This window comes from Carcharodon carcharias, chromosome 13, assembly GCF_017639515.1.
Source record: "Carcharodon carcharias isolate sCarCar2 chromosome 13, sCarCar2.pri, whole genome shotgun sequence".
In the NCBI taxonomy this organism is placed as follows: Eukaryota; Metazoa; Chordata; class Chondrichthyes; order Lamniformes; family Lamnidae; genus Carcharodon; species Carcharodon carcharias.
In genome coordinates, this window is record NC_054479.1 from 55,917,922 (window position 1) to 55,931,141 (window position 13,220).

The 13,220-nt window shown below is 41.2% G+C and overlaps 1 protein-coding gene across 2 annotated transcripts in view; it reads right to left on the reverse strand.

Moving 5' to 3' along the window:
• The window catches only part of cdc45 (CDC45 cell division cycle 45 homolog (S. cerevisiae)), a 77,177-nt gene that overhangs the window by 9,294 nt on the left and 54,663 nt on the right, over positions 1 to 13,220 (reverse strand). For both annotated transcript variants that reach the window (XM_041203018.1, XM_041203017.1), the window contains exons 13-15: positions 12,475 to 12,633; positions 4,082 to 4,220; positions 1,009 to 1,092 (exon numbers count right to left, since the gene is read on the reverse strand). In XM_041203018.1, the coding sequence (XP_041058952.1) occupies positions 1,009 to 1,092; positions 4,082 to 4,220; positions 12,475 to 12,633 (382 nt within the window). The remainder of the gene's footprint in view (positions 1 to 1,008; positions 1,093 to 4,081; positions 4,221 to 12,474; positions 12,634 to 13,220) is intronic.

Here is a 13,220-nt window from a genome sequence, read left to right on the forward strand (position 1 = left end):
GGAAAGAGGGAGAGCGAGCAAGGAAAGAGGGAGAGCGAGCAAGGAAAGAGGGAGAGCGAGCAAGGAGAGAGGGAGAGCGAGCAAGGAGAGAGGGAGAGCGAGCAAGGAAAGAGGGAGAGCGAGCAAGGAAAGAGGGAGAGCGAGCAAGGAAAGAGGGAGAGCGAGAAAGGAAAGAGGGAGAGCGAGAGAGAAAGTGAGCAAGGAGAGAGAGAGCAAGGAGAGAGAGTGAGCGAGAGCGAGAATGAGCGAGAGAGTGAGCAAGGAGAGAGAGTGTGAGCAAAGAGAGAGAGTGAGCAAGCTGAGAGAGGGACAGAGCAAGGAGAGAGAGCAAGGAGGGAGAGAGAGGGAGTGAGCGAGAGGGAGTGAGCAAGAGAGAGAGCAAGGGGAGAGAGAGAGCAACAAGAGAGAGAGTGCAAGGAGAGAGAGAGGGAGTAAGCAAGGAGAGACAGTGAGCAAGGAGAGAGAGAGAGAGTGAGCATGGAAAGAGAGAAAGCAAGCAAGGAGAGAGAATGAGCAAGGAGAGAAAGGAGAATGAGAAAGAGAAAGGAGGGTGAGAAAGAGAAAGGAGAGAGAGAACGAGCGAGAGACCCCTCTCTGGGGCCTGCCATCGGTACTCCGGACTTGCCATCAGTCTGGCCTCCATTAGATCCTCATCTTCAGGGATTGCCTGCAATCCCAGCAGTGGCCACCACTCGAACCTGGCACTGCTGGAAATACAGAACTGGATTGGCTGGCAGCTCTCTAAAGTGAGACTTCCTCCCCAGGTTGGGGAAGTGGCGGGGGAAGAAAAGTCTCGCCCATAGCCAATTAACACCCTGTAAAATGTTATATGGCTGTAGGGCAGCTGGTTTCGGTGGGGAATGAGTTCCCTGCTAACTCTTCAGGTGACGGGGCGGAAAACCCGGTAATCACAAAAATCCTGCCCATCTTGCTAATTTATACATTATGTGCTGGGGCAAAGCCCTCAATCCCAGTCAAGCTCCTTTTTGATCTTGGATACATACATACCGAGCGGACAAAGCACTTCAGCAGGTGTTTGCACAGAAGTTTCATACAAATGGGTTTTGAATAGATCTTCACATCTGGGGTTCCCTGCAGATGAAGGAAAGGAATTACTCAAAAGAACACAATTACTAGATTGCATACGTTAGCTAAATCACAATTTTGGTTAAGGATGCTAGAAAGTTCAGGAAATTTAAACAGCTGACAATTATGATATGCCAAATCTATATGTTCTGAAAAAGGAATCATGCTTGAAAAGCTGAATTTTTGTTTTCTCCGCAGATGCTGCTTGATCTGTTGAATATTTTTTCTTGTCTGGGTTAGATCAGTGTATATTGTTGAGACCCGATGTCTGTTTTATTCCTTACTTTAAAAATGTTATTCTTCGGAGTGACAGTGGCAACACTGAACTTATTGCTCATCTCTAGTTGCCCCAAAGTTGTAGTAGGTCTTCCCCTTGATTTGCTGAGGTTCTTGTAGCAATAGTGTTTCCATTACCGTGATAGATTGTGAATTCCTGTTGGGCAGCTCTACCTAAGTCAGGTAATTGAAGGTGATGGTGCTCTCAGTAACATTGCTGGTCTTGACCTTTTTAGTGGTAGAAGCACAAGAGATGGAGGTCTGTTGAGGTGACCTTGGTAAGTTCATGTAGGTCACACATCGTAATGCAAAAGTGCACTGATGGTGGAGGGTGCAGAAATTGAGTCCAATGGCTGGGATGCTGATGGCATAGAGCGTGACTGTTGTTGCAATTGCATTCACTCAGCTAGTGTGAGAATGACAGTACTCTCCTGAATTGTGGATGCAGCAGAGGCTTTGATTAAGAGGCAAGAATGCTTTTCTGAGAAACTTCTCCAATGAAGTACTGAGCTATAACAACTGGCTTCAGTCGATCAAAACCATCTTCCTTTGTATCAATTGTGACTCCTGCCACTACAGGGATTTTCCTTTGACCCCCAACTTTGTGGAGCTCCATAATGTCATACTCAGACAAATTCTGCCTTGATTCAAGGGCAACTACTCTTGCCTCTGGCATTCAGCTCCTGCATCTGTGTCTTTATCAAGTCTATAGAGGGGTACGGAGGTGAATGGTTCTGGTAGAACCAGGACAAGAGTGCTGGTTAGCAGATTATTGGTGAGTAGTTATTGCTTGATGGAACTACTGATGACTCCTATCACTTCAGTAATAATTGCCAGGGTAGCTTTAGTCTTTTTTTTGTGGGTAGAACATGCTTGGGTAATCTGCCACACTATCAGGCATAGCTGCACAGGAAGGAGCTAGGCCTGGTGCTGCTCCTGGCAAGGCATTAGTCTTCCAAAGGAACCGCAGCCTTTTCCCCATCTACTGTTCAAAGCATAAATTGGCAGACACATATCTATGACTGTGGGGTTTTCAGGAGGAGATGCAATAAGATCTAAGATTGTGCACTTTTGGCTGAAGACATTTGCAAACACTTCAGCCTTACCTCTTACATTCACATGCTGAGTACCACCATGCTTGAAGATGGGAATGTTCGTATAGATGACAACTCCTCTTACTTTCCCACTAGCAATCCCAAATGGATGTCATTTGCTTGGATTCATTTGTTGTGGGACTTCTTAGCTCTGTCTGCTGCTTTACGTGTTTAGTATAGCAGTTGGCCTGTAGTAGCTTCATTACATTTGTACTTCATTCTAAGATATCCCTGGTGCTGCTCCTGGCAAGGCCTTCTACACTTCATTTTGAAACAGCTTTGATGCTGATCAAGGAGTGAGGGACGCGCTGGGCAATGTAAAATGATGCCAAACCTTTGGTTTTAAAACGGTGGCAGCAGGTTGGCTAAAAGCCTGTGTTCTGCAATTTGAGGGTAACAGGTCAACAGGTGTAATTTTCCCTGGCATGTAGTCAGTATCAGGGTTCCACACATCTTCTTCATATAGTACCGCGTATTAAGCTTAGGAGATAGTTCTGTGATATGGAAGAGAGGTTGTGTTATTGCCACAGGGTAAAATAGCACCATTTCCATGTTCCATTTGTTTGTTTAACTGACTGTTTCAGTTTGATGTGGAAGCAGGCGAAACAAAGCCCCAAAATAAACCAGATACAATTCTTTAGAATGATCTTTTCAAGGGTAGTGTATACAAGAGGATATCTGGGGGAAATTAGTGTGAAAACTCAAATGCTGTTGTCTACAGCAATATTTGAAAAAGGTAAAGTTAACATTTCTACTAGGGAAAAGTAGCTTTTACGAGTTGATTTTGTTGCATAAATTTTAATTATACCGTCTTGTACTTTTAGTAGTATTCTGCCCAGTTACTGAGATTTTGTGTTCATTCTTTAATGTCCGAGAAAGAAATGATTTAGAACTGTATAGGTCTGGCATGAAAGATTTTCATTTTTGAAGTGATGGAAGACATTGTGAGACTTGACAGTAATTGTATATAATGGTTTACTCCTAAATATTTTTATACGCATTAAATTATGGAACTGTTTCTGTGTTCTGGAGTGGGAGCCAAAAGATCTTTGGGGTCATATGACAGTTACTGTGGCATGTGGGACACAAGAAAGTGCAGCAAAGCAAGATAATAATTAAGTGAGAAAGGAGTAGAGATGTAAAGAATGAGGCTAAATACAAGGAAATATAACACATGAAGTAACATGAGGGAAAGGAATGTGCTGAGGCAGACAGGCAGTCAGGAGAACTTAGGATGGGCAATAAATACAGTCTTGTTAGGGCAACTTGGGATGGGCAATAAATAGTCTTGCCAATGTCGTCTATATTCCTGAATAAATAAAAGAAATGCAAATTTAATAGCCTTTCAATTTATTGTCCAGTCTGTTTATGGATGTCCATTTCACCGGAAGTATCTTTGATATACTATGTTATGCTCTGTGGGAAACTCTGGCTTCTCATGATGCCTTTCTTGTAAAAGTGGCAGAACGCTGCTCCAGAGGGTTGCACCTATTGTAAAAACATGTTTATCTAAGTCTGATTTGACTTCCCTGCTTATTTAGTTCATATTCCAGTTTGTCTGCAACCTTAGAAAAGTGTTCAAATTCCCTAAAAGTGTATTGAACTCGTCCCAAGTTGATCCTTACCTCCTGTAAATAACAGTATAGAAAGGGTCCTTGCGAAATGATGAGGTTGGTGCAAATGCAGCTAGCAACTGTTTGGTGAATCACTCGGAGCTGCTGCTTGGCTAGTTCCAGACCCTGTTGTAGTTTATCCAGGTTACTTCTAGAGAAGCGAAGAGTTAACAACAAGTAGTTAACACTTTCATTATAAATTATGATTTTCAACACATAGACACTCATTTTGTGCACCCCATTAACAGGAACCACTTGCGAGCAGGCAGAGTAGAGGTGGGTTTAATTTCTATGGGTTCTCCAATTCACCCTCGATGTAGTACATACCAAGACTCTTCATAGGAGTAATAACAGACAAACTGAACTATTACAAGAGATGCCCAAAGGTTTGGCCAAAGAGGTAAGTTTTAAGGAGCATCTTAAAGAAAGAGAGAGAGGTAAAGAGGCAGAGAGATTTAAGGGGGGAATTTCAGAGTTTAGGGATCAGGCAGCAGAAGGCATGATGCACAACTGTAGAGCAATGAAAAACTGGGGATGTACAAGAGCACAGTGTTGTAGGAATGCAGAGATCTCAAAGGTGGTAAGACTGGAGGTTACAGAGATAGGAAGGTCGAGAAGGTATATGAAAACAAGATTGACGGTTTTAAAATTGAGACGTATTTGGAAACCCCATTGTTCCAGGGTTTCCACGGCTCTTGCAGTAAAGATACAGTAGATGAATGGGAGAACCATGTCATAATTTTTATCACCTCTTTAGTCTATATAAATGCTGCCTGAAACGTTCATTTAAATAAGAGCATGACCATTAATTTCTTGCAACACCCGAACCCAGATAGGTTTACGTGAAGCTATTGGCAGGGAAATTCTGCAGGAGTTTTGGCCCAGTCTTGTCCTATAATCTCTGGTGGAGGCCAGCAGAACATCTGGACAAACCGTGTAAGTGATTGTTTTCCACCAGCTTCCCAATGAGGTTTCGATGGGAGATTGAGGAGAATTCCATAGAATATCCAGGCCAATGACTGAGCAGATGAGATAGAGGTTTGGATTCAGCCCTTAACTTTAGTATTTGTAGCTTCTGTTTATTTTTGTGCAATAATGTGTTGTTTCAAAGTACATGTACACTCAATTTTTTTAATTACAATTCTTTTCCATCATATATAAGGAGAACTTAGCAGCTGGACTGCGCTTAAATATAATAACACAAAGTATTGCAACGTGAAACTTCTTAGCTGTCTGCAGGAATATGCAGGGTTCACATTACCCATCAATGTCTAGAGTAGTTTGTGGGATAGGCACACGATGAGTTAAAACAGCTTTCAGCTCTACTAAACAGGATAACTTTATGAAGCAGGCCTAAGCCAAGAATGAGGAGTTGAAAGAATGTGTGACAGTCATTAATCCACGTTTTCAGGGTCTTGCGATTATAGAGTGAAATGATTGAAAAGATAAAATAGACCATATAGCTGTGGTAACATGGAGAGATTGAGATGGGCTAAGTGTATCTTCCTGGCTCCATGTTGATATACCTGATATTATATTGTGTGTCTTTTGATGTATTCTGATTTAGCAATGATATGCATGGAATGTAAGGATCAAAGGTAGAACTGGTATGAGTTTTGAGTAAACTCAAAATCATGAAGTATGATGTACCTAATTTCTTATAGTGAAATTGTGAACTCAATAAAGAATTGTGTAATCAAATATATGAATTAGGAGCAGGAGTAGACCCCTCAAGCCTGCTCCACATTCAATAAGATATGGCTGATCTGATTTTAACCTCAACTTCACCTGCCTATTCCTTATAACCTTTCACCCCCTTGCTTATCAAGAATCCATCTACTTCTGTCTAAAGATATTCAAAGAATCTGCCTCAACCACCTTTTGAGGAAGAGAATTACAAAGACTCAAGGCCCTCTGCAAGAATTTTTTTTTGCTCACCTGTCTTAAATGGGTGATTCTTTATTTTTAAACAGTGGCTCCTACTTCTTGAGTCTCCCACAAGATGAAACATCCTTTCCATATCTGCCCATTCAAGTCCCCTCAGGATCTTATATGTTTCAATCAAGTAGCCTCTTAATTGTTCTAAATTCCAGTGGATACAAGTCTAGCCTTTCCACAGAAGACAACCCATCCATTCCAGGTATGAATCTAGTAAGCCTTCTCTGAAATGCTTCCAATGCTTTTACATCTTCCCTTAAATAAGGAGACCAATACTGTACACACTACTCCAGGTGCGGTCTCACTAATTCCCTGTATAACTGAAGCATAATCTCTGCTCTTGTATTCAATTCCCCTTGCAACAAATGATAACATTCTATTAGCTTTCCTAATTACTTGTTGCACCTGCAATTTGTAATTCATGCACTAGGACACCCAGATCCCTCTGCATCTCCAAGCTTAACAATCTCTCACCATTTAGATAATATGCTTCTTTTTTATTCGTCCAGCAAAATGGACAACCTCACATTTTCCAATGTTATACTCCATTTGCCAAATCTCTGCCCGCTCACTTAACTTATCTATATCCTTTTGTAGCCTCCTTATGTCCTCTTCATAACTTACTTTCCTAACTATCTTTGTATCATCAGCAAATTTAGCAACCATACCACTGGTCCCCTCATCAAAATCAGAGTTGAACCCTTAGCACTGATCCATGGCACACCACTCATCACATCCTGCCAACCAGAAAATGATTCATTTATGCCTTCTCTCTGTTTCCTGTTTGCTAGCCGATCTTCTATCCATGCCAATATGTTACCCCCTACATCATGAGCTTTTATTTTCTGCAATAGCCTTTGATGAGGCACCTTATCAAATGCCTTCTGAAAATCTAAGTATTGTACATCCAACTGATCCCCTTTATTCACAGCATTTGTTACTTCTTCAAAGGACTCCAATAAATCTGTTAAACATGATTGTCCTTTCACAAAACCATGTTGACTGCCTGAATATCTTGAATTTATCTAAATGCCCTGTTATAACATCTTTAATAACAGATGTTAAGCTAAATAGCCTTTAGTTTCTTGCTTTCTGTCTCCCTCCCTTTTTGAATAAAGGAGTTATATTAGCTATTTTTCAATCTAATGGAACCTTCCCCAAATCTAGTGAATTACAGAAAATTAAAACCAATTCATTAACTATCTCACTAGCCACTTGCTTTAAAACCCTAGGAAGAAATTCATCAGGACCCAGGGAATTAGCAAATTGTTGGAACTGCAGGTTGACAAGTACCTCTTCCCTGGCGATTGTAATTTTCTTGAGCTCCTCCCTCCCTTCCAATTTCTGACTTACAGCCATTTCTGGGATGTTACTTGTATCCTCTACAGTGAAGACCAATGCAAAATACCTGTTCAGTTCATCTGCCTTCTCCTTTTTTTCCCATTATTAACTCCCCAGACTTATTTTCTATAGGACCAACGCTCACTGTGTTAACATTTAAAAAAAAAATCTAACAGAAACTCTTACTATCTGTTTTTATATTGCTAGCTAGCTTTCTCTCATACTCTAAATTTTCCTTCCTTATTAATCTTTTAGTCATTTTTTGCTGTTCTTTATATTCTGTCCAATATTCTGACCTGCCATCCATCTTTGCGCAATGATATGCTTTTTCTTTAAGTTTGATACTAACTTTAACTTTTTAAATTAACCACGGATGGTGGGTCCTCACCTTGGAACTTTTCTTTCTTGTTGGAATATATCTATTCTGTGTATTCTGAAATATCGCCTTAAATGTCTGCCACTGCATCTCTAATGGCTATCCCTTAACTTAAATTACTAATTTACTTTCACTAGCTCTGCATTCATGCCCTCATAATTGCCCCTATTTCAATTTAAAATACTACTCTTAGACCCACTCTTCTTTCCCTCATACTGAATATAAAATTCAATCATATTATGATCACTGCTACCGAGGGGTACCTTCAATATGAGGTCATTAATTAATCCTATCTCATTGCACAATACAAGGTCTAGTATAGCCTGCTCCCTGGTTGGCTGCAGAATGTACTAATTTAAGAAATTATCCCGAAAACATTCTAAAAATTCGTCATCCATGCTACCTTTGCTCATCTGATTTTTCCAGTCTATATGCAGATTAAAATCCCCATGATAATTGCCACACCTTTCTGACAAGCTCCCACTATTTCTTCTTTGATACCCCGTCCTACCATGTGATTACTGCTAGGGGACATGCACACCACTCCGACAAGTGACTTCTTGCATTTATCATTCCTCATCTCTATCCAAACCGCTTCTATATCCTGGTTTCCTGAACTCAGGTCATCCCTCTCTTGTGCTAATGTCATCTTTAATTAACAGAACCTGCCCTCCATCTTTTCCTAACTTTCTATCCTACCTAAAAGTTACATACGCTTCAATATTCAGGTACCAATCTATGTCCCAATCATACTGGAAATGTGTGGTATGATTTGCCTGAGTATTCATGTTGGGTCATGTAACATGAGCTCATTGAAGGTCCCATCTGTGGTTGTTGCAACTGATGTCTGTATATACTGGTGTTTAAAGTAACAAAACAAAATAGGGCAGGAAAGGAATCTGAACACTGCCAATTCCTTCAATTTCAGTTTTTCCATTTGTAATTAAATAGATAGAATTTGTGCAGAATTTACTTCCTGTTTTCAAGAAGTTTTTTTTTTCACAAACTAGCTGCACATGTCATGGCACACACATGGCAACAGACCCTAGACCCAATCATGATCTGAACTGTAGAAATAGGAAGCTTTATTTGAAATTATTATGTAGCATTATACTACAGCCTGGTTAGAGGTTGAAAACCACTGAAGATTGCTGTACTCAGCCACCACCACCTTTTAGGGAAGGTTACAAGTACATGGACAACATCTGGTGGTTGAAACAAGGCACTACAACACTGAAAGGCTTTCCCACTACTACATTTTCCAATGCACTGGACCATCCTGAGTCGAAGCAAATTGTGTGGCCATTAAGCGTGTAATAGAGGTTTAATTCTCTTGCTCATCTATGATGGTGCTACACTAGGCTCAATAAAAGGCCTGCAAGAACAAGAGCTGTCAGAACTGTGAAATTATGTTGCCATCTCAAAGAACAAATTTGCCACAAATGGTGAAACTGTTGCTAAAACACATTCCAAAGGCCTGATAGTGATTGCTGTTTATGACTAGAGAATAAATTATTTTCTCTTGCTTACTGATATGAATGTGTAACACATGTATATGTAGTTCCCAGGAGTTTCCACGGTTGTGGGATTGAGGGGGGGTGGGGAGAGTGTAGAAGTGTGGGGTAAGCTTGATGGACAAGTTGGTCTTTTCCTGCCCTTCATTTTCATGTTTGTTTCAGCTTTTCTGTGGAAAATTAGGAATGTGAGCTTTGGAACATATGTACACCTTCAGGTCATTTATATTTAGGGGCAGATATTACATAGTGGCAATGTCATTGGACTAGTAATCCAGAGGCCCAGGCTAATGTTCTGGGCAAAAACAGAATTACCTGGAAAAACTCAGCAGGTCTGGCAGCATCGGCGGAGAAGAAAAGAGTTGACGTTTCGAGTCCTTTAGACCCTTCGACAGAACTAGGTGAATCCCAGGAAGGGTTGAAATATAAGCAGGTTTAAGGTGGTGGTGGTTGGGGGGGTGGTGGAGAAGTGGAGGCGGGTGGTGTGGTTGTAGGCAAAAGCAGTGATAGAAGCAGATCATCAAAAGACGTCACAGATGGCAGAACAAAAGAACACATAGGTGTCGAAGTTGGTGATATTATCTAAACGAATGTGCTAATTAAGAATGGATGGTAGGGCACTCAAGGTATAGCTCTAGTGGGGGTGGGGGGAGCATAAAAGATTTAAAAAATATTTAAAAATAATGGAAATAGGAGGGAAAAAGAAAAATCTATATAATTTATTGGAAAAAAACAAAAGGAAGGGGGAAGAAACAGAGTGGGGGGGAATGGAGGAGGGAGGTCAAGACCTAAAGTTGTTGAATTCAGTATTCAGTCCGGAAGGCTGTTAAGTGCCTAGTTAGAAGATGAGGTGTTGTTCCTCCAGTTTGCGTTGGGCTTCACTGGAACAATGCAGCAAGCCAAGGACAGACATGTGGGCAAGAGAGCAGGGTGGAGTGTTGAAATGGCAAGCGACAGGGAGGTTTGGGTCATTCTTGCGGACAAACCGCAGGTGTCCTGCAAAGCGGTCGCCCAGTTTACGTTTGGTCTCTCCAATGTGGAGGAGACCGCATTGGGAGCAACGGATGCAGTAGACTAAGTTGGGGGAAATGCAAGTGAAATGTTGCTTCACTTGAAAGGAGTGTTTGGGCCCTTGGACGGTGAGGAGAGAGGAAGTGAAGGGGCAGGTGTTACATCTTTTGCGTGGGCATGGGGTGGTGCCATAGGTGGGGGTTGGGGAGTAGGGGGTGATGGAGGAGTAGACGAGGGTGTCCCGGAGGGAACGATCCCTACGGAATGCCGACAGTGGGGGTGAAGGGAAGATGTGTTTGGTAGTGGCATCATGCTGGAGTTGGCGGAAATGGCGGAGGATGATCCTTTGAATGCGGAGGCTGGTGGGGTGATAAGTGAGGACAAGGGGGACCCTATCATGTTTCTGGGAGGGAGGAGAAGGCGTGAGGGCGGATGTTCTGGCACATGGGTTCAAATCCCACCACAGCAACTGGTGGAATTTGATTTCAATTAATAGATCTGGAATATAAAGCTGGTCACAGTAATGGTGACTATGACAACCATCATCAATTGTTGTAAAAACCCATCTGGTTTAATGAATGGCCTTTAGGGAAGGAATTCTGCCATCCTTATCCAGTCTGGCCAATATATGACTCCAGGCCTAATGCAATGTGGTTGACTCTGAAATGATCCAGTAAGCCACTCAGTTCAATGGCAATTAGGGATGGGCAACAAATGCTGGCCTTGCCAGTGGCGCCCACATCCCATGAAAGAATAAAGTGTAATTCTTAACTGCTGTCAGTGCCTACAATAAATACCTCAAAGCCTATTTCAAAGCAACCATCTCATTACTCACTCTGGAAATTACAGCATGATACTATTGATATCAAACAAAACACATCTAAACCACTACTAAGCAACCTCTTCTATTCTTGAGACAGTCATATAAAACTTAAATATGGGGAGAATTGGTATTAGAAAGTTAGATTTGAAAAAATCTGCAAGTTATAGACCTGCATTAAATTTCAGGTTTCCCTGGAGAATTTATATCCCCAAATGCCCCCAATTTAAAATGCTTAGTGCTTAAATTGCTTCATGGCCTTTCCTCTCTTTAATTTCCTTCAGTCCTTGAACACTTATAACTTTACATTTCTTCCACACTGGTTTCTTGTTCATTATACCCTCCTTTCACCACCATTGGTAGCCATGTTTTCAGCTGTATTGACTTCACACTCTGGAACTCTCCCCAAAACATACTCCACTCTTCCTTATTTAAGAGGCTCCTTATTACCCTATTCTTTGTCCCTTAACATCCCCTTCATCAGCTAAAAAACCATTGTTGCCTAATTATGTCTCAAGTGTCTTGGGCAGTTTTCCAAATGAAATCTGTGTTGCTTCGCTATGTTTTAGAGTGAATCCAAACAAGAATAAACTCATACCCTAAATATTTTTCCTGATTTTGAACATTCTCTGTTTGTCTTAGCTACACTCCTGGGGATACGCCTGTTCCACTTTACATAACTATCAAGCTTGTTGCTGGATTGTGAAATTCATACATTACACTCACCACAAATCAGGTGAGCATAATGTTTAATCACCAAGACCACACTTTCACCCTTTGGTGGAAGCATTAGCCATGTGCATGTCCATTCGTTACAGATATAAGCAGCGTAGCATACATCTAATGAATTCACTATCAACATTGTAACAAGACATGCGTAGGTTTTCCTGTTTCTGTGCCTGGATCTATTTGATCTTCTGGGCACAGCAAAGCCAGGAAGCAATCAGACTGGGGGAAGTGCACAACCTTAATAGGGCTTATTTGATTTTTGGTCCATCAATTTAAATGCACAGAGATTCGGTAGATTCCCTTATGGTTGTGTCCTCCGTCTCAGCAAAAGCTTTTTGTCTTCTCAGTGCCCAGATGTTACAATAATCCTGGGAACAGAACAGGAGAATCTGCCATAAAACTAGAAATACTGGAAATACTCAGCAGGTCTGTCAGCATCTGTGGAGAGAGAAACAAGAGTTAGCATTTCGTGTTGAATATGATTCTTCTTCAGAACAGGAGAACCGGCTCTATACATTCTAGACAAGCAATTACATTAAACACAAAACTTTGAAAGCAATTTAATATTCTTGTTTTTAACAAAATTCAATTTACTCCAGTAATACCTCCCCATCCTATCACAATAATACCTGCAGTGTAGCTCAGATCCTGCCCAGTGCATAAAGAGAAGCAATACCTGGAAAGACTGTCTAAGGCTTCAATGAAGTTTTCATTCCCATCATCTTTTTCTATGTTCTCAAGCAGAGAAGCTGCTGAATAAACGACGTCACTGGCAAGGAACTTGTTCTTAAACCCAAAATGTACACTGAAAGTCTGCACTCGGATATCCTTCATTCTGAAAATAAAAACAATGCATCCATTACTAGCGTGACAGTCACAAATCTTTCTAATCAACTATTACGATAGAGAACAGTTACTCAAAGGTATTGAATGCTGCTTTGCTATCTGCTATCAATTCTTACATGCCCTCTACTGGACAAATCAAAGGACGATCAGTTTACGACCAAAGCACTGGTTTCTCTAAAAGGGAAGCACTCCATACATGAGGAGTGAGTTATTGTTTTTTCCAGTATAAATTAATTATAAATGCTCAGAAGTTTAGCTAGGCTGCTCTTACCTTTTGGTACAATAACCTGTGCTGGAATAACAGTTTTATAGAAAGAGCTTAAATTTGCGTAGCACCACCCTAAGGACAGCACTTCATTCAGTGGTGCACTAATCAGCTTAGACAATGTGCTGAAGTTTGTTGTTGGGCTTTAATCCACAATCTTTCAACTCAGAGGCAAGTGCTACAAATCAAGCCAAGCTGAAAATATTGTGATTGGCCCTCCAAAGGCACTTCAGACAAGAAAATTCCAAACACACAACCGCTACCATTTAGAATGGCAAGGGCAGCAGGTGCATGGGGACACCATCAATTCC